We start from the raw sequence: 20,734 nt of genomic DNA, 5'->3' as shown, positions 1-20,734 counted from the left end.
CGGTCTATCACAACATCCTCTTGCTTCTAGAATAAAGGCAATTTAAGCTATTTCGCCATTTAAATCTAAATCTAAATCCACTTATAGTGTGGCATCGTTGCTATCTTAACGGTCTGTTCAACTGTCACATTCATGCTAATTTGACTTCCCTTTGGTGGAGAGGGGATAGTGAGAACCATGTTCTTGTGAGAGGCTTTAAACTTACTGCACGACCCAAAATGGGATCACAATCCAAACAACGGCCCTCACTTTTCTGTGAAAACAGAAGCATCCCTCCTACGAAAAACAAAACAAAAACAATCCAGTCCTTCGCATCACCAAAGCCTGTCTGTTCTGAAAGATTAGCCCCCTTTGCATACAGTACATATCAAATCTCCTCCAATGATGTCACGCTTGCCGCGTGCAGTCTATGTAAGAGATTGAAACAGTGATCTCAGTGATCTCTCTGGCATCCACCCTTAGCAAAGTTGTGGCTCCAGGCGTACGCTTCTCTCTCTGCTTTGAGAAAGCCTTTCTTCTGTCCTCCGCTCTCTGGGTACTGAAGCCGGACCCTTTCCCCCCCTCCAGCCCCCTGATCAGAGGGGAGTGCCCAGAGCCTCTCCGGTCTCAACTGCTACGCAGCATCACCTGTAACCCCCTTGACTGAGCTGGAGCTGCTATCCAGGAAAGTACAAAAGAGGTATGGGTTAACAAATGAGAATAGAGAGAGAGAGAGAGAGAGAGAGAGAGAGAGGGAGAGCAAGGGACATTTTTGTTGTTGTTGTTGTTGTTGTTGTTTTTTTTAATATGGAACATCCTGTGTCGTACCACACCCTGCCAAACAGACAAACAGGGCCAGTGGCGGACCTTGAGAAGGAGCCAAAATGGGAGGTTTCATCTGTTTTTCTTGGAGGCCACTACTGTTATTTGGCTTGTACTCTTCCCCTCCAGTTCTGTCATGTCTGATTGTTCGCCCTCCACCTCCACCCTGCCTATCCTCTGGTCTGACCAGGGGTTGCTCGGGTAAACCTGGGGCCGAGCGTCCTTCCCCCTGCCGGAGAGATTGCCCTGGTCCAGGCTGCCCGTGCTGTTGCTCTTCTTCACCACCGGGGGCAGCAGTGAGCTGGAGCAGAGGAGGGAGGTGAGCGAGAGGCTGCTCAGCGTCTCGGACAACTGTTCGCTGTTGCTGCAGCCGCCGATCACGATGCCCAGGTCCTCGTCGGAAGGGTCCATCGAGTCCTCCCGGTGGCAGCCGGGGCTGGTGCTGCCCCCGCAGCTGCTGCTCTGGCTCCTCTGGTGACCCCTGGTGGCCTGGAGGCTGAACTTGACGGAGGTGGCGACGGTGTGCGGCGTCAGGGTGTCTCTGCGGTGCGGGCTGCTGGCGTCGCCACAGTCCCGCGAGGAGAGCGAGTGCGAGGGCAGGGGAAGATCTAGGTCCTGAGGCGGCGACACGCTGAAGCTCAGGCCCTCCTCCATGGTGGTCTGGAGACTGCCCTCGGAGCTCCCCGTGGCCAGAGAAGAGTCGCTGTGGGAGGGGTACTGCGGAGACACAAGGGACACAAGCAGATGAGCCAAGGCAGCTGGATCTGTTGACAACGTCTTCTAAAACAAATTACACTGCAATCATTTTGTTAATATCAATAATAATGTCGTTGTTATAGATAGATAGATAGATTGATAGATAGATCGATAGATAGATCGATAGATAGATAGATAGATAGAGATCTATTATTATATAATTTTTTTGTTATATTGATATACTCAATATATTGCAGTAATTGAGTGCAATATACTCAATGTACATTTAAACCTTAATTGAAATAATGTCTCAAATGAAGTTTTGTGCTTGAGCAGCGTGCTGCACATCAGCATGTTTGAATGAATAGATTTGTGCACAATACACTAGAGCACTGATAATGAACTGAGTTGAGCTGCGCTGCAGGACCTCCTCTACAGTACCTGGGTGCAGAGCATCCTGCTGTTGGCTCCCGGAGACCTCAGCGAGGCCCAGGACGCGGGAGAGGTCATCCTCAGCCGCTTGGACCGGTGGCCGTAGCGGGCCCTGGGCGGCGCCGGGATGGCCGCCGATGCCGGGTGGAAGAACTCGGCCGGGAGCTGGAAGGGGCTGGGCGACGAGCCTCCGCACCCGGCGCCTCTCCCCTCGCACGCGCCTCTCCCCCCGCCCTCTCTGGTGCTGCTGCTGCCGCCGCCGCTGCTCTCCGCCCCACCTGCAGTGTGTGCAGTGCACAGAGGAGCCAATGAGTGGGGTGGACAGGGATGGTGTGTTCACACATGTGGTAAACTCCTGGGCCCTGTAACTCGAAGCACACGTTAGCTGCTCTTAGACCTTACGCATATCTTAAAGCCTATCGTAAAAAGATACGATAGGCTTTAAGATGTAACTCAAATGATTCGCAAGTCTACGTGTAACGTAACTTAAGACAAAAGTTACGACTGCTTCATACCACACGTAACGCAGTGTGTGCACAGAGGAGCCAATGAGTGGGGAGGACAGGGATGGTGTGTTCACAGATGTGGTAAACTCCAGGTTCAGAGAGTAAAAGTCCAATCATGTATTGGTTCTACCTGTGCACTTAACACAGGTGATCTCGTCAACTAGCTGCTCTACCTGGCTGAAGAGCTGTGCTAAGTGAATGGTTGGCACAGATATGTGTTAAGACCTTTACTTTCTGAAGCTGGACTTTTCAACCTCTGTGTGTTGATTAGGTACACAAAATCATGCTGGGTATCCAATTGAATGGCTTCTATACAAAATTGTATACTGCGCCATTTTGCAGTGCTGCTTTTTGGGCAGTCAGCTTTCTCTGGGAAAGTCACTGTTCGGTGGAATGCCCCACCAGATGGCATCAAGAGCTGTCAGGTCTACAAGAAGCTTTTGAGTCAAACCGAAACTTTCTGCTGAAAACGAGTCATTTTGTACTGATTTTATACATCTTACTTGTTTCTGTGTTAGTCATTTTCTTGGTATTCAGTTTGTGATCTTAAAAAAAAGTGTTTTTGGTTTCTGTCAGCTACACATGGAGTGTCATATGTATTTGATTTGCATTTGATAGGTATTTGATTGGTTGTTGTTTGATGTTCTCTGCCTTTGCCTAGATGACTCATGCCCTGTCACTGAGTGGACACTATTTTAATTGTGACCTGGCTTGGGCAGCTTTAGACAAACTCTGCTACTGTGCATCACACATGTTTTTACATGGTCCATTTACATGATAAAAAGGCAATGGCATGTATTTGAACTAAACTTTACAGTTAAAATTCCCCAATGGTAGGAGCGGCAATAAGGTGCACAAAACAAATACACAGTATGCGTATGTTTGTTTTGTGCACCTTATTACGGCTCCTACTGCCTCTGTTTTGTTTAAAAGTGCTGAGATGTAAGAACCACTGCTTTTTACTGCACTTGCAAAAAAAATGCACTTAGTTGAAAAGCACGTAATTAGCAAGCCGAGTGGCGCTGAAGGGAAAGGCTGATTATACTGGTCCCCGTCTCCGCAGGCGAGGCTTTCTCAAAGCCAGCTCACCAGGGCTGTGCTCTGGCAGGGAGAGGCTGGACTGCTGCAGCTGATTCTGGGCCCGCTCCTCCGGCCGCGCCTCCCCCACCTCCATCAGAGAGCAGTGGCCGTGGGAGCGCCGCGGGTCTGAGGGTGCCGTGTCCCAACCCTGCTGATGGACCTCGGTCTCCTCACAGCTGTGGACGTCCTCCTCATCCTAAAGAGAGAGAGAGAGAGAGGGAGAGGGAGGGAGGGAGAGAGAGGGAGAGGGAGAGAGAGAGCGAGAGAGAGAGAGATAGAGAGAGAGAGGGAGAGAGAGAGAGAGGGAGAGGGAGAGAGAGGGAGATAGAGAGAGAGAAGAAGAGGGAGAGAGAGGGAGAGGGAGAGAGAGGGAGAGGGAGAGAGAGACAAAGAGAGAAAGGGAGAGGGAGAGCGAGAGGGAGAGGGAGAGAGAGAGGGGAAAACAGATTTAAGTCTCCACCTCCACTTCCAGCTGATGTAAACCTTTACCACTGCTTGCTAACACTGCAGAGGCTCCTGCTTCACACCATGCTGGCCACCCACCCCATACATTTCTGTCCACTTTCTATGGGAACTCAGTGCATGCAACTAACGCACACATGCCCAATATGGGGGAAACTCCACCAGCAAACATGAGGCATTTACTCTTCTTTCTCCTGGCTGGCTCGTGAGGCCCGGGGCGCTGTGAGATTGAGATTGAGATCTGGGGATTTATATATTTGATTCCTGCGGGTTAATTAGCATGAGTTCATGGCCACTCTGACTGATTAGCGCTCATTACGACCGCACACTGAGAGACTTAACAGCTTAAGGGCTGTGGTCGGATTTTAATGCGCTTTTGCTGCGGGAAAAGGCAGCACAATCCCACCCCGCCCCCCTCCTCTCCCCTGTGCCACCACTAGTGATGGGCAGTAACGTGTTAGAGGTAACGCATTACTGTAATCCAATTACTTTTTTTTCAAGTAACGAGTAAAGTAAAGGATTACAATAGCAAAAACAGTAATTAAGATTACCGTTACTTTGCCTGCAAGCAGGCTGCGTTACTTCGTTACCATGAGTTTGCTTTGTGAGACTCTGGTGACGATCAGTATAGCGGCTCCATTTCAGCGCTGCTCACCTTGCTGTCCTGGACCAGGAGCTGAAAGACGCTCTGCTCGTCCAGGCTGAGGTTGTCGGGCAGCGCCGGCGACGAGGACTTGTCCGAGAGCTGCTCGGACCTCAGGGAAGCCTGCTCCAACTCGGCCATTCGGATCTCCTGCAGAGGGGGATAGAGATGGGGGATGTCACTGTGTTCTCTGGGTGAGAGACATGAACATAAGTCCCTGGAAGAGGCACAACATTTCAGACAGATATATATTTGAGATAAAACACATTGAAATTTTTGTTTTTCATAATAGTGCTGGACTCAACATGTAAGAAGAAAAATAAGTAAACTGGGTGAACAGAAAATAAATACAAATATCAAATACAGAAAGAGCAAACATATACATTTAAATATCAACAGTCCAACATTTCTCAAATTTCTCAATTGTACTACTTCCATCCACACTAAATAAACAATGTGAGCACTCTTGAGTAAGTAAATCTAAATATATTTTTCAGGACTGGAAAGGTTTGCTCGTGGTGAGCCGTCCCCGCATAGCAGCACCCACAGAGGCAGAGAGGAGTGTGTCTGCGCGGTGGTGGAGAATGAGGCCGCTCTCAGGGAGAGAGTCACACACAGTTGCACACACTGTCACCACCTGTCACAGAAATCAGAGCGAGCGAATGAGTAAGCTGCAGGACAGTGAGCCAAAGACACACAGAGAGATAAAGAGAGAGTTGGAGAGAGAGAGAGAGAGAGAGAGAGAGAGAGAGAGAGAGAGAGAGAGAGAGAGAGAGAGAGAGAGAGAGAGAGAGGGAGAAAGAGAGGGAGTGCATGGAAGAAGAGGAGGAGGAGGAGGAGGAGTTCATAAATCAGAGATGAGGCGCAGGATGAGAGGAGGACGGATTGATGGGCCGGCGCTTGCTGCGGACAGACCGAAATGGGGAGTGACAGGTGAGGAGGTTCTCTCGCCAAAATGACTGCTTCCTTGCCCGAGCATGTTTCAGTCCGTCACAGTGATGGACGTTTTGATGACCTGTGGCTTAAGTACGCACACGGGAGATGGTCTGGCTGTGCGGATGAGCCGATGCATTAAAACTATGAAGTCATGTACCACCACAACCACCAACACATGGAAATACTCATTTGCCTTACAAGATGGAAATGAGATATTCATGCGTGTACAGCATGCCATTGAGTATTTAATGAGGTATGCAGATATATAGAGGGTGGCTGATGCAACGTTAATGCGGTTTTAGTACAGTCGATGACGATGGGAGTTAGCGCAGAAGCGTCGTTCTTTTGACATTTTTTTTGCGACACAACACAAATCCAACCACCGAACTCCACTCCTTCTAACTCCTTTCTGCATAGGAGTGCATTTTCCTCCAGTCCAATTCTGGTCATTTCCCCCTGCCCGGCTCGGAAGGCCGAGTCGTGTTTTTCCTGTCCGCGTGCTTAAACACACGCGTCCAGACACCCTTTGCGGGAAGGGTGGGCTGCGGAGCGGGCTGTACCTCTTGCGGGTGAGTCTTGCAGTCTTTGCAGACGGGAGGGGAGGAGTAGTGGTGGAAGACGGACCCCGAGAGGTTGTCAATCATCAGCATCTCGCCCTCGAAGGAGTCTTTGATCAGCAGAGACACACTGTCCAACCACAGGTTCTCCTGAGACGCAAACGTGCACGGTCAGCTCTCCTGTTCTCACACTCGGCATTTCAATTACTCATGTATTTATTTTGCAGTGCAGGTATTTGTTTATTTATCTATTCATTTCTTGACAGTTCATAATGAATAGAAAGAGACATCTCAAGACACTTAGCACCACACGGGGGTGTAAATTGTGATCCTGAGCTGGAGGTAAGAGTGTGTGTGTGTGTGTGTGTGTGTGTGTGAAGAGACAGAGAGAGTGGAGAGAGCACAGGACTCAGTGATGGAGGACATTTTTGATTCCTTCACGGCAACACACAGGCAGAAAGGCATGATGATATTCACAGAGCGGAGGACACACTACAGAACACACTCACGTGTTCACACACACACACACACACACACACACACATACACACACACGCACACCCCATTTCCATATCCACATCCCAGACCATCTCATTCTCTCTCTTCAAGTCTCACACACACACACACACACACACACACACACACACACACACACAAGCATCTAACGAGCACCCAGGGTCAGGCACAGACAGCCCTGGCTGGCTGTTATGGGGGAGCAGCTAATGACCGCCTGAGAGGAAGCTTCCAGCCTCACGTTTTCCGCTCCTCGGCTTCAAAGAGCCTCTGAGCGCCAGACCGCGGCGCGCTCGGCCTGTCGGCTCCGCAGATGAACCCCACAAACACATCAGCGCTTCCTTCCCTCCCTCCCTCCCTCAGATCCGGCCGCTCTTTTCCAGGACAAATGATGAGGGGGATCCACAGGCTTTTATAGCACACAAAAGCAAAATGGCTGGCTGAGACAACCAGGTTAACAGGGTGGGGTAAGAGTATTGACAGGCGCTCACAATTAGACGCTGGTCGGTAATCCTGCAAATCGCCCCCCGTGTATGATGGGATTGTTTGTTTGCAGGTGAGAGTTGGTCCTCCCTAATGTTAGGCTTGCGTACGGCTGAGTCAAGGCCTGGTGTGCATCAAAGGCGAACGGAAAATGCATTATAGATCGACTGCAACTACAAAAATATTCAATACACACTTTGCCGAAGGGGACAATTTAAAGAGCTGGTGATTGAAAAAGCAGTCTCTCACCAGCACGATAAAACGTTCCTCAATCAGCGCCCTCTCCAGTGTATAATTTTGTGCTTGGCTTAAATCCCATTAAATCTTATTAAGGTGGCTGGTTTCTCACACGCTTCTTCTTCCACAAGCACAGATGTAATTCCGAATAACTCAATTGGTAGGGACCCATTATGATGTGCTTTTCAAATCACAACTGAAGCAAACTGAGGCATGGCTAACAAAGTGGAGGGCGTTTTAAGATAAGCCCTTGATACAATTTTAAAAGCAGATCAGGATTTCTCACAGTTGGGGAGCCAGGGAGGCATCAAATGCCTCTTGGGCATACAGAGTTATCAAAAAACTTTAAGAATAAGAAATAAAAGTCAAAAGCATAAATACAAGTGACTCTTTTCGCGTGGATTTATTGAAATGTAGAGACTTGCGACACCCTCGAGCCTTTGACAGCACCTGGGTGTCCACCGTTGAATGTGCAATCAGGGACTGCTTCAGGCTGCACTGAGATACCACTCTTGTGATTCAACAGCCGACGGTTACCGAGGACAGCACACTCGTACTGAATTATTATATTTTAAAGCCAATAAGATATTCTGTGCCTCAAGTCTTCTACCCCAACCTTATTTAACATTATAAGTTGGGTAAGTCAACTGCAGATTGAGCTGCATATCAACATATAAAATGTGGATACACATGCATAGCTAACTGGAATATGGCTAACACCAAAGCCATACACATACTGTACTGATAAGCTTGGACATAACACTACAATTAAAATAAGCCTGTCTGTAAAATGGATGTCTGACAACTGCTCGAACAGTCATAATGTTGCACTTCCCTCCCCAGGAAACGACATCGTAGGATTAAAAGATGCCAGCCGGTGTCTGTGCAACGCAGGTTCGAGTGATGTGAATGCTCTCTAGGAGCGCCCGGAGCCGATAAACTGCCTCTCAATAAGCGCAGCATGTGGATAATGCCCTTTTTCATCAGCGCCTAAGCATATGGGGTGGCGTAGCTCTCGCCCACTGCTCGGCATATGGGTGATGTAGTGGCCGTCCCCACTGTGCACAGGTGGGGTTCCTGCTCTATCCATTCAATGGGAGTGTTTCCACCTGCTGCCTGTCCGAGGCCTACTCACTGAGAGAAGGATAGAGAGATAGAGATAGAGAGAGAGAGAGAGACAGAGAGAGAATTCCCTATCTGCTCGCCCTGTGGCAAATCGGAGCGTAACACATGGCACAGCAGATGCCTTCACAGTGAACCCATAATCTCCCTCACTAAGGCCACTTTCTCTCTCTCTGTCTCTCCTTCGCTCTCATTCACTTTCAATCTCTCTCGCTCTTTCTGCCTGATTTTCTCTACTTCACTCCTAATCGTTCTCTCTCTCTCTCTCTCTCTCTCTCTCTCTCTCTGCTTTTCCAAAGTAATTCATGTCTTGAAAATGTCAAAATTGATTTTTGTTATTTCACGATTCAGCATCCCATCATTCTTCGCGATTTTTCGTGTCGGTCAGAAAACGGCCCGATGTTGAAAGCGGTTGATGGCATCATGGGTTCTGAGCAGGCCAAGATGCATTTAGTGATGAGCATTCATTCTGAGCAATACATTCACATGAGCAAACATTCACCTGAGCAAACATTCACTGGAGCATACATTCACCTGAGGAAAACATTCATCTACTCGTACATTCACCTGAGGAGACATTCACCTGAGTATACCATTCACCTGAGCATACATTCACCTGAGCATACATTCACCTGAGCATACATTCACCTGAGTATACGTTCACCTGTGCAGAAGTGTATAGTGCATATAGTGTGTGGGTTAAGATGGAGCAGTGCTCCTGGCCTGTATAAGAGACCAGCTCCACAGTGATGCTGTAGCTAGACCCACTGCTTCTGAATTAGCCTGATTCACTCCCTGTTTTGACCACAACCCAGTGCCCCTTCTCTCAACCCTCCAATCCATCCTTACTTTCAGCCATGCCTGTCTGTCAAATGACTGACTGCTATATGTTCAGTCCATCCCCATCTGTCTTCCCTCTGTCTCTGTTCATCACACATACCCACACGCATGCACCGACGGAGCTGCCTGTGTGCACACACATACACACACACACACACATCTCAAGCAGAGGAAGAAACAAAGAGAGAGAGAGAGAGAGAGAGTGAGAGAAAGAACCAACAAGTTGAGAAGGGTGAATGCATGTGTTGAACAAGGATAACTAGCCTGACGCAAAGTAACATCGGCAAGGTTTTATTCACCACCTCCAAATGAGAGACACAACTGTTGTTGCTCTCAGCTCGACAACAATCAGCAGCGGATTCTCTCAACCTCACTTAACCTTGTGTGGCAATTTAAGTCTGTATTCATTAGCATGTTTTAAGCCGCATACATATTCACTCCTCCACGAGTGTCTTCTCTGTATGCCACTGAAAAGGGAACCCATCTGAACCACAGAGCTTGAGCTTGGCTGCACCAGAATCCCATCTCATCCCCGAGCTCTCGCTTCACAATGCCTTCCTACCCCCTCATCCCTTTTCATTTTGTTCCGTTGCCTGCCTCCCATCTCTGCCTCTCTCCTACTAAAGGCCCCCCCCCCCTTTTTCATTTTTGCCTGTAAATGATCCCCCCCCCCCCCCACGTCCTCTGCGACAGTGTGCGGGAGGGAAGGGAGAGCTGCTTGCTCAGTGGGGGGTGGGGGGGTCATGGTTCCAGCGCTGCGGTGATTGAAAACTCGAATCACCAACCCCTCCCCAAAAATCCTCCTCCTTTCTGTCTCTTTCTTCTCCTGTGTCATGGTTCTCTCTCTCTCTCTCTCTCTCTCTCTCTCTCTCTCTCTCTCTCTCGATCTATCTGTCTCTCTCTGTCTTCTCTCTTCTTTCTTTCTCTTCCCTTCTTTCCTCTATCTCCAAAATCCCCCCCCCCCTCTCTCTATTTCCCATAGTCTCTTTCCTACGCGTTGTCTTTCTTTCTCTCTTTGCCAGTGTGTTACATAAGCACAACAGGCTAAAAACAGAGAGGTAAAGACAATTATAGCTCAGCAAAGGTGGCAGGCCAGATGACAGTGAGTCATCAGTCTGAGCGTGTGTGTGTGTGTGTGTGTGTGTGTGTGTTTGTTTGTGTACTTGTGTCCTTGTGTTTGTGTGTGTTATCTTCTCTCTAACAGTCTGTCTAAGCTAGCGTATGTTTGTCTCCTGCTATTTTTAGCATCTCTCTCATCTAGGTGGGCTTGCGTTTGTATGTGTGCGTAGGTGAAAGGAGGGAGAGATGGAAAGAGAAGAGAGAGAGAGAGAGAGGGAGAGAGAGAGAGAGAGAGAGAAGAAAGAGTGAGTGTGTCACCATGTGTGTGAGCATGCAGAGATGAGTCGACTCACGTCCTGCGGTAATGCAGAGAGATTTGCATGATGGATCTAATTTTGCGGGTCAATATCTGGTGCAGAACTTCATTAGAGAGGAGATTAATTGTAGTTCATTGTGTTCATGGGTCATGGTGACACACCCTCCCACACACACACACACACACACACACACACAAACACACCCATGCACATATGCACTCACACAACACGCACACACACATAGATACACACATCTACACACACAAAAACACACATAATCAAATGTTGCCATGGAGATAGAATATCACTGCAGCAACACAAGTTGCAGTGATGAAAACAGCCCAATATCCTACCCAGTCTCTGTCTCTCTTTCTTTATCCTCACCAATTCCTCTCTCTCTCTCTCTCTCTCTCTCTCACACAATCTCTTTCTATCTCTAATCTATTCCTTTAATTGTAATTCATCAGATGTACTCTTCACTCATGATAACCATTCTCTACTCTCAAACCATCAGCCCAGGAATAAAAACATCTCTATCCTCTATCTCTATCTTACCCCTTCAGCAACCCTCACTGCTCTAAACACCCACCCCCCCACCAAACCCCCCCCCCCCCCCCGTCGGGCTCCAGCAGTGTACCTGGGCAGGCGAGTAGATCCGGTGGGGGTCCCCGCGGGGCTCTCGGGGGCTGGCGTGCGGGGTGGCCGAGTGGACGTGGGCGCCGGTGCTGGGCCCCGGCAGTCCTCCGCACTGGTCGCTCCGGCCCTTGCTGCTGCCGCCGGCCACGCCGGGCACGCCGCCCATGCAGCAGAGGGTGGCCTGCGCCATCTCCAGCTCGATCTCGGCGTCCATCTCGGCCTCCTCGGCCGCCTCCTTGTTGGAGTCGTCCAGGTGCTTCATGAGCACGGCCACCACCACGTTGATGAGCACGAACTGCGCCGTCAGCACGAAGCTCACAAAGTACATGGGCGAGATGAACTGCAGGCTGGGGTTGCACGTGTACTCCGTGCCTGGCGGGCACTCGCGCAGTGTGTCCTGAGGGGGCCACCGTAGTCATCAAATATACGGAGGGGGGGGGGGGGGGTAGAAAGAAAGAAAACAGGGTGTGGTTAGGGGTTAGCGATGTTAGTTGACAGGCGTAGTTGTCCATCTTATGCTGTTGTTGTTTCCTCCTGCAACATGCATTGAGCTTGCACTCAATTAGGATGCACTACCATTAGTCACCGTGAACAATGGGCGCTCGCTGAGAGTGTGCTGATGGCTTTTCTGACGCGGCAGCTATTTTATGCCGCTCGTTTTTCACCGCGCCGCTACGTCTGAACCTCAGCTCAAGGTAATTATGATTTGTTTGCCATGCTTGCCGACTTGGTAGCTGGGCGGGAGGGGGGGGATTTGGCTCGGCAGATATGCGCAAGCTCGGCCTTGTCATTTTCCAGCCCTGATTATGGTCCTTCAGTGGCCCGACGCGGCAGGCTACGTGTCCGCTTCAGAGAGCGCCGTCGCCTCTGGAGCGGGTCGCACATGTTAAGTGCCAGGCCCTGCCACCCTCCCCTCCGTCACGCGGCGTCCCCTGAGAGCGCCAGGCATTTGCAAGCTACACTTTTGCACATAAAGGGCCCGTTTAAATGAAAGGGTATGGATATGCTGAGCTGGCAAGTCCTCTGTCATCATGCCATAAAAGTGCTATAGGACGGATAACAAGGAAAAAACTCTGGCGCCGGGTCAAGGGCTGTCATTGGATGTCATTGTATTTTTTTTTCTTGTCATCTATAGTATAGCGCCACAAAGAGAGAGGGAGAGAGTGACAGTGTGAGATAGGGAGGATGAGAGCGAAAGAGTCAGAGAGAGGGAGTGGCATTCAATAAAAACAAAGAGAGGGAGAGACTCATAAAAAAGAACTAAAATGCATCGACTTCTATATCCTTACGTCTATCAGCAAACACCATGTCAATTTACAATGAATTATTCATACGCTGTGCCCAAATCCACACAATATACTGTACATAGGAGGAGGGGATAACAAACTGCAGTCTATTGACTTCTATTGAATCTTGTTTTGGGGTTCCTGCTGGGCATCAAAGGGAAAAATCGCTACCTTCATGATGCCGTTCCAGTTGTCGCCAGTGGAAACCTGGAAGAGGGTGAGGAAAGCCATTCCAAAGTTCTCAAAGGTGGCGTGTCGGCTCATCCCCTCACAGCGATACTCCTCATTACAGACTGAGTGAGAGAGAGACAGAGAGAGAGACAAGGAGAGACAGAGGGATGGGGGGAGAGAGAGAGACAAGGAGAGAGAGAGATGGAGAGAGAGAGAGACAAGGAGAGATGGAGAGAAAGAGAGAGAGAGACAAGGAGAGAGAGAGATGGAGAGAGAGAGACGGAGAGAGAGAGAGTGATAGAGAGAGTGAGACAGTAACAAAGACAAACAGTCAGTTAGTCCAGACTCCAGACAAAACATACACCTGCACAAAGAACAACACGGTGGTTTTTGTTTGTTGCTATTTTGACTGCAGGCATGATTGATGTTTCCGTAAGCTGCGTAAACAAATGAACACGAAAACACACTCGGAGACGACGACGGTGTCGTGACTCACCCAGTTCACCAAAGAGCTCCACTCCGAGAGCGGCGTAGATGAAGAAGAGCAGCATGAAGAGGAGGCCCAGGTTCCCCACCTGAGGGTGGAGAGAGGAGGCAGAGGGGATCATTCGATTAGCCGCCTCTGATACCATTTACAGTCTCTGTGTCTCCGAACGGCTGGACACAATTTCAATATCAATTTAAACAGTTTACACACGTGTGTGTAATAATGTGATAGCCCACTATGAATTACAACTCCCGATATCCCCGCAACATTTACTGGCGCTCGGACGGCTGGCGAAGCGTGATGGAGCAGCGATTTTAATAGCGCACCTCCGTCACCTGCTCTGGCGTTGGTGTCGGAGGCATTAAAATGAATCTGAATTAACCTATTTCATGGGTGAGGTGACCTGCTTCTCAGAGCCGAGGAGTCAGGCCCCGGCGTGCATATTAACGAGCTCAGCCGCAGCCCGAAGACAACGCTCGCACCGCCTGGAGCCTCGCCAAAAACGGCTGTGCTCACTCAATGGGCCTAAAGATAAAAGCAAGGCTCAGCTGGAGACAGGAGGATAGATGGAAAAAGATTAGCTGTTATCGATACGGAGCTCCTTCGCTAAATACTATACTTAGATATCAAATTGAACACACAAAGGAAACAGCAATAAGAAAACAGCGAAACAGGCCGGCAACCTACATGGCACAGCAATATCGTTTACTCCCCCCGAAAAGGTCCAATATAAGACAAGTTCAATTTTGTCTGCTAGTGAAACAGGCCGCCTTTCAGCACAGTATCAGAAGATCCAAGTTGGCCACTGAGTCATTTTCACCCTCCATTCTGGGAGCTTTATGGCCCATTTCGGCAAGTGAAATAAAACAAGGCCTTGGGTACGGCGCGGCGGTAATGGGAACCAGTGAGGGCATTTATGCCCTGCTGAATGGCACCGTGAGCCACCGTGTCTGGAGGTGGCGCCGGCTAACGCCCGCTCCCCGCGTGCCACCCTCCCAGAGGCTTATTTCCCTCTAATTGGCTGACATCTTGTGAAGTAGTAAAAGAGAGAGAGAAAAAAAAGAAAAAAAATGGAGATGAGAGTATGAAGGGGAGACTGAAAGAGCTGTGCACGGATGATAACTCCCGCAATATAGTCTTGCTTGACATAACAGTAAAATGAACTGGCGATAAATCTCAGCAATACAGAGTGTGGCTGTTACATTTCTTTTACATACAGCGGTTTTATGAGGAGGGCTGAAGCTTTCCGGATGGATACTCACAACCAGTCAAAGCACAGAAAGGCAGGATGAGTCAACACAAAATGAACAATGGCATATCTGCCCTCTCTCTCATTAAGAGACAATTTAATAATGAGCCTGTGCAGTCTATCTTCCCAATGATCGGCTTATTTGGAGCTCACTGCTGGCAACGCCCCGTCATATCAACGGTGGCCATATTGCTATTAATAATGGTTATAATCTCCATCAGTGACACTTCAACTGACAAAGTATCTCTGACAAAGCAGCTGACGCCAGATCAGTTATATCCCAGCATCCGTGTGGTCTTGGAGCAGCGGTTAGAGCAGCAGTTACTGATGATGGCCTGTTCCAGAGTCAGTATGGCGCAGCTGACGCCGTGCTGCTCAGCCAGTCAGGAGTCTGACTGAGGCGTGCCAGCGAAGCGGGCGAGTGGGCGTCAGCATCAGCTCCAGTGCTGACGTGGGCCGCGGCGTTATTGGGGGGGTTAGCGTGCGCGCCCATGCCTCGGTGGCAGCCTCCTTAATCAGGCGCCGCGTTAATTACAGCACCAATTCCGCCGAGATCAGGCACGCAGCCCGCCACTAATGATCGAGGGATCAATATTTACGCAGGGGGGAGGAGAACAGTGCGTCACCGCCGCCTTGCGCGCTCAGTTCCCGCTTGCACCCCCCCTCCTCTCTCTCTCTCTCTCTCTTTCTCTCTCTTGCTCCATGGTGGGAAATAACTACACAGTTGCTCTCTCAGTATCTCCCGCTTGCATCCCTCCCTCTCTCTCTCTCTCTCTCTCTCTCTCCATGGTGGGAAATAGCTCCACTGAAGTCTGTGCTGTCTGTAGCTCTGTCAGTCTCTTCATGCCTGACAAATTACACATCACTGGACTGAGTTTCATGTCGGAGTTGACCCCCGACCACTAGACTAGTTTATCTGTCTCTGTCTCTCATATCTACAGAATGTGTCTGTTGCACTTCCAATTCTCACTTGTCTCCATCTAACATGTCCTGTGCAATTCTAAACACCTTTTCGTTCTGAGATAGAACATCGGATAGCCCCTCAGACCTTCAGATCTATCCTTGACCCTCACAGTGAGGGATGAAGGTAGATCAAATGATGGATACAAAGATTGAGAAAGAGGTCCCTTGGGATGCTCTCTGTGGTGCAGAGTGTTATTGCAAGTGTGTCAATATAAATCCAATGTGTTTCACATTGAGATATAACCTGCATCAGAAAGGCCCCTAAAAATCAACTCAAAGATGCGATACTATTTGGTATACACGTTCTAAAATTTAAACTCAGTGAGTAAATTGCAGTGAGTGGTAAACTACACACGTAAGAAACTGGCTATAACAATGTCTGAGCCATGATATTGGTGAATGTGCAGCACCTGTGGTAGAGCTTGCACCACGGTGTCCAAAAGAGCTCTCATCCCGGTAGCCATCTTCAACAGCTTTAGCACTGCAGGAGAGAAAGAGAAAGAGGGAGAGAGAGAGAGAGGGAGAGAGAGAGAGGTTTTATGAATGGAGAACATCGAGACAAAAGGGCATGGGATTATGGATGGGAGAGTTGTAGGGATCCCCTCCGGTTCAATTTCAGCCCAAAGAGGTAATGAAGCTCTTGACAAAGGTCACAGCTAAAATTAAACATTTCACACACCTACACAAAGAGACACATAAGGACACATGCACACACAAAACACTTCAGGCGCGGGGGCACACACAGTCACACTCGCTCTCTCTCTCTCTCTCACACACACACACACACACACACACACACACACACACACACAGCTGGGCTAGAAACAGGACGGCAGCACGACTGTGATGCAGTAACACCTTCAGTTGAGAGGCTGGAGCAAGATGAATTAGCCAGGCTGACAAATCAATCTGGAGACTGTGTGTTCATTACATAATTTACCCTTTACGAAATATCATCTGGGCCTAATAGGGCTTTAGTGTTCGCAGCTCATATCGCCACAGCGCCGTAATGACCAGGCACTGGGGACACAGGGACAACAGTCATACATTAAAGGCAGCCAGGGGAAAAGATGTACAGAAAGACTGTGAGCGTGTGTGTATGTGTGTGTGTGTTTGTGTGTGTGTGTGTGTGTGTGTGTGTGTGTGTGTGTGTGTGTGTATGTACAGTATGTGTGTGTGTGTGTGTGTGTGTGTGTGTGTGTGTGTGTGTGTGGGGGGAGTCTTGCAAATGTGTTTCAAAGTGGAGGACAGAACTAAAAAGAAACAGTGACCAGACAGGAGTTCTGAGAGAACCAGGAGGGTATCTACAGATGCAGAGGAGCTTGTTTTAGACACGGGCCACCTACATGGGTGCCACCCAATCTAGTGAGGGTGGCACAGCTGGGCACAGACACGGGCTGTGGGGCATGCAGCTGAGGTGGGCAACACTGTGGCAGAAGAGTGTGTGCTGATGCTGTTGGTCATGCCAGGGTCTGGGAGGCGTAGACCCTACAGTAGGTGGGCAGTGGGCACCATACCAAGCATCTAAATGGGCAACGATGGTGAAAAGGCCTTACTTACCGCGCGCTATGCGCAGCACCCTCATGATGCGGATGATGGTGGGGTTGATGGGCAGCGCGGCGCTGATCTCGATCTCCTCCAGGATGATGCCCATCACCGACAGCAGCACGATGGCCAGGTCCAACTGGTTCCACCTGCAGAAGGTACGGACCGACATATAGGGGGATAGAGAGAGAGAGAGAGAGAGAGAGAGAGAGAGAGAGAGAGAGAGAGAGAGAGAGAGAGAGAGAGAGAGAGAGAGAGAGAGAGAGAGAGAGAGAGAGAGAGAGAGAGAGAGAGAGAGAGAGAGAGAGAGAGAGAGAGTGGGAGTGGAAGCATTGAGCCGTCCGATTAGCATGAGATCCAGGAGGGGCTGAACGCACCGTACACTATAGCGCTCGATGCCCTGAATGCAATGCAAGCGTTTCGCACGCTGTAAGCCTGGTGTATGCGTTTGACAAGTGGTTGGCCCAAACACTAATCCCCGAATCCTCTATCCTCTTAGGCTGTCCATGGGCTCCTCGCGCTTTTCACCGTGGTTAGCCTCTCATTGATGCCATATTGAAATCCTGTCCTCATTTTTTTGTATGCCAGCGCCTTGTTCCCCACGGAGAAGGCAACGCTAAATTCGGAGGCGCCATTCCTCACAGGGACACTGACTAACACGACGCGGGAGGTGTGAGGAGAGAGCATTAGGCTGTATTTATCTAGTTCTAAACGCCGCCAAGGGGCCAAACTGCTCTTTGTATTAATCTCATTGATATGTCACTGTCTGAATGAGCCTGTTGCCATCCCAACCGATGCTCCTAGCTACAATTAGGCCCCATATGTCAAACAACGGCGCAGTATTTTAAAAATTATTTTAAAATATATATTTTTGTTCTAATGGAAGAAACTACAGAAAGCATTTCCGGTAAAAACATGGGCACGGACCCAAACAAACCTCTACTCTACAGTAATACAGTATAAGACTCCAATACAGTTGCTAGAAGGCAAACGGCAAAACTCTATTCTGTTTTGATTTCAATTAAAGCCATGCCAATTCACCATTAAACTCTATGTAAACCAATCCTGATGAACTGAAGCGGATTTAATTAATTCGATCCCATCCATCATTTACAGCCGCGCCTTGTCTAATGAAATTAGAATGTTTCTTCTAGACGTGCACACAGGTCCTACATTCATTTGAGTCACACACTTTAATTTGACACTCTATTGCTATAGGAAAAGATGACACAGCATAAAACCAGAGTATCTACCCTCCAAAGTATTCAAGTGAGCTTGGATGAATGCCATGGAGAGTAGGAGACAAGAGTTGTATTTTCCTGAAAGAGCTGTGATAAACAACTCTTTTTTAAACTTTCCTCTCGCCTCAGTTGGATAGGGAGAACCTCTCCCCCAGCACTGGTAAGCAATTTATTTCTACATTTCAATGGGAAATTGAAGATAATAGAAAATAAAAGAGAAATAAATAGACAAGGAGACAGCGAGTTAGGAGCGGCGCTGCAGTCGGAGAGTGGGGAAGGGGAGACAGTGCAACTGGCAATATCTCCCTCTAATTTATCAGTGATACATCTACTTAGAGGTACAGCAGAGAGGGAGAGAGAGAGAGAGAGAGAGAGAGAGAGAGAGAGAAAGAGAGAGTGACAAAGAAAAGGAGAGGGAGGGAGGAGAGCATGGCTCTGTTTTTTTTTTTTAGAGTTCTGGGGGCTGGTGCTTCAGTGGCAGTACCTCTCTTTGAAGAAGCGGTGGACTCCGAAGGCGATGAGCTTCAGAACAGCCTCCAGCACAAAGGTTGTGGTGAAGACATAATTGCAGTACTTCAGTGTTATCTCCAGGGACTACAGGTGTGGAAGAGGAGGGAGACAGAGAGAGAGGGCGAGAGAGAGAGAGAGAGAGAGAGAGAGAGGAGAGAGAGAGAGAGAGGGCAAGAGAGAGAGAGAGAGAGACAAAGAGAGAGGTAGAGAAAGAAAGAAGGAGATAAAGGGAAGAATTACAAATGCTCCAGGACCACATGGCAAAAAAAATAAGATGTACCTAACTATTGGATTTAAGCTAATACACACACAAGGCTCATAGCTATGGAATCTGCAAGGTAGGCAGAAGAACAGACCACAGAGAGAGAGAAAGAGGAGCTGAGTAGCAGAAACACATTGAGAACAGAATATGCAGTTTGACAACAACAGAACCGCAAGCATCCAAAAGACAAACACTACGCAAAAAACAGCAAAACATAACATGAACCAGCCAATTCACCACACAGAATCACAGTCGTCCCTTCTCCCCACACAAATGCTTACAGTACATGCTACCTGACATGTTTATTTCAGCACACAGATGTGGGAAGACAGACAGGCAGGCAAGCAGACAAGGATCTAAACAGAGACGTGAGAAGGAACAGGGAGAGATGTAGATGCACACACACACACACACACATACACAAGCGCGCACACATATGCACAGACGCACAGACAAGATGGCCAATGCAAACAGTAGACAGACACTGGACAGACAGCTGAACAGACCTCAAGAGAGTGAGAGGGACCAGACAGAGGAGGGCATGCAGACGACACTAACTACATGAGACAAAGCGCATGGAGTAAAGGAAGGGGCCCATCAGGGCAGGAAGTAGAATCAGGCCATCAACACATGCACAGTAGTGCAGATGCAGACAAGCTTGTAAAGCAGATGAAAAGAATGTAGTACTGTAGTTCAGAGCAGGTAGCTGACACAGATTTGGTTGCCAATACACAGAGTATGTGTGCACATGCATGTACAAGCTCACACATGCAAAGCATCCACACACACACCTACACCGGACATAATCCCAAGCCAGCAAAACTCTTGGGCATGGCACACACATGCAAGAGCACAAACACACAGAACACACACAGAACACACACACACACACACACACACACACACACACACACACACACACACACACACACACACACACACACACACACACACACACACACACACACACACACACACACACACACACACACACACACACACACACACACACACACACACACACGCTCTTACGCGAGGCTGGCTGTAGTGCTCCAGGGACATGGTGACCACGTTGATGCAGATGATGAAGGTGATGAAGAGGTCCAGGTAGTGGCTGGTGCACAGGTTGTGGATCATCAGACGCACGGGGCTGTAGCTGGAGTAGTAGGGCAACTTCTGAGCCTCTGGAGCGAGAGAGGCGGGAAGAGGAAGAGGAAGAGGAAGAGGAGGAGGAAGACAGCGGGTGAGTCATGAAGATAACTCATCACAGGTGTTAAGAGAAGAGGGCAGAGAGAGTGCAAGAGAATAAAGTCAGGACTTGTACATTACATTACATTTGGCTGAAGCTTTTTAAACAAAGCGACTTACAGTACAACATGGTAAAAACATTTCAAGTTTTTAAGAGCAGTTCTGACAACAATTTAAAAACACAATAAGTGCAAAAATGAGTGTAGTAAGTGCATCAATGAGTGCAATTGTCTGTAGTAGTGCTATGAGAGGAAATCTGGGTTTTCAGACATTTTTTGAAGATTGGATGAGGGATGTCCCTACTCTAGTAGGAACAGCTAGTGCATTCCACCAACGAGGGATGACAGATGAGAAAGGTTTGGATTGGCCTGAGCATGCTGGTACTTCACACAGGGGTAGCACAAAACAGCTCAAGCCGTGTAGTACAGTATTAGCCTTTGGAGGAAAACCTG

The 20,734-nt window shown here is 48.8% G+C and overlaps 1 protein-coding gene across 1 annotated transcript in view; it reads right to left on the bottom strand.

The window, feature by feature from the left end:
* Nucleotides 1–873: 873 nt before the first annotated feature.
* The window catches only part of cacna1ia (calcium voltage-gated channel subunit alpha1 Ia), a 130,680-nt gene continuing 110,819 nt past the window's right edge, over nt 874–20,734 (bottom strand). Inside the window, exons 25-36 of the mRNA XM_062530902.1 lie at nt 20,067–20,218; nt 18,747–18,856; nt 17,037–17,170; nt 15,887–15,957; nt 13,274–13,352; nt 12,778–12,899; nt 11,322–11,717; nt 6,117–6,263; nt 4,633–4,767; nt 3,525–3,711; nt 1,939–2,117; nt 874–1,518 (exon numbers count right to left, since the gene is read on the bottom strand). Coding sequence (XP_062386886.1) covers nt 874–1,518; nt 1,939–2,117; nt 3,525–3,711; nt 4,633–4,767; nt 6,117–6,263; nt 11,322–11,717; nt 12,778–12,899; nt 13,274–13,352; nt 15,887–15,957; nt 17,037–17,170; nt 18,747–18,856; nt 20,067–20,218 — 2,357 coding nt within the window. The remainder of the gene's footprint in view (nt 1,519–1,938; nt 2,118–3,524; nt 3,712–4,632; nt 4,768–6,116; nt 6,264–11,321; nt 11,718–12,777; nt 12,900–13,273; nt 13,353–15,886; nt 15,958–17,036; nt 17,171–18,746; nt 18,857–20,066; nt 20,219–20,734) is intronic.

The sequence above is a fragment of the Sardina pilchardus genome, chromosome 3 (genome assembly GCF_963854185.1).
Source record: "Sardina pilchardus chromosome 3, fSarPil1.1, whole genome shotgun sequence".
Lineage (NCBI taxonomy): Eukaryota > Metazoa > Chordata > Actinopteri > Clupeiformes > Clupeidae > Sardina > Sardina pilchardus.
Note: the sequence above shows the minus strand (reverse complement) of the source record. Positions and strands in the feature narration are given on the sequence as shown.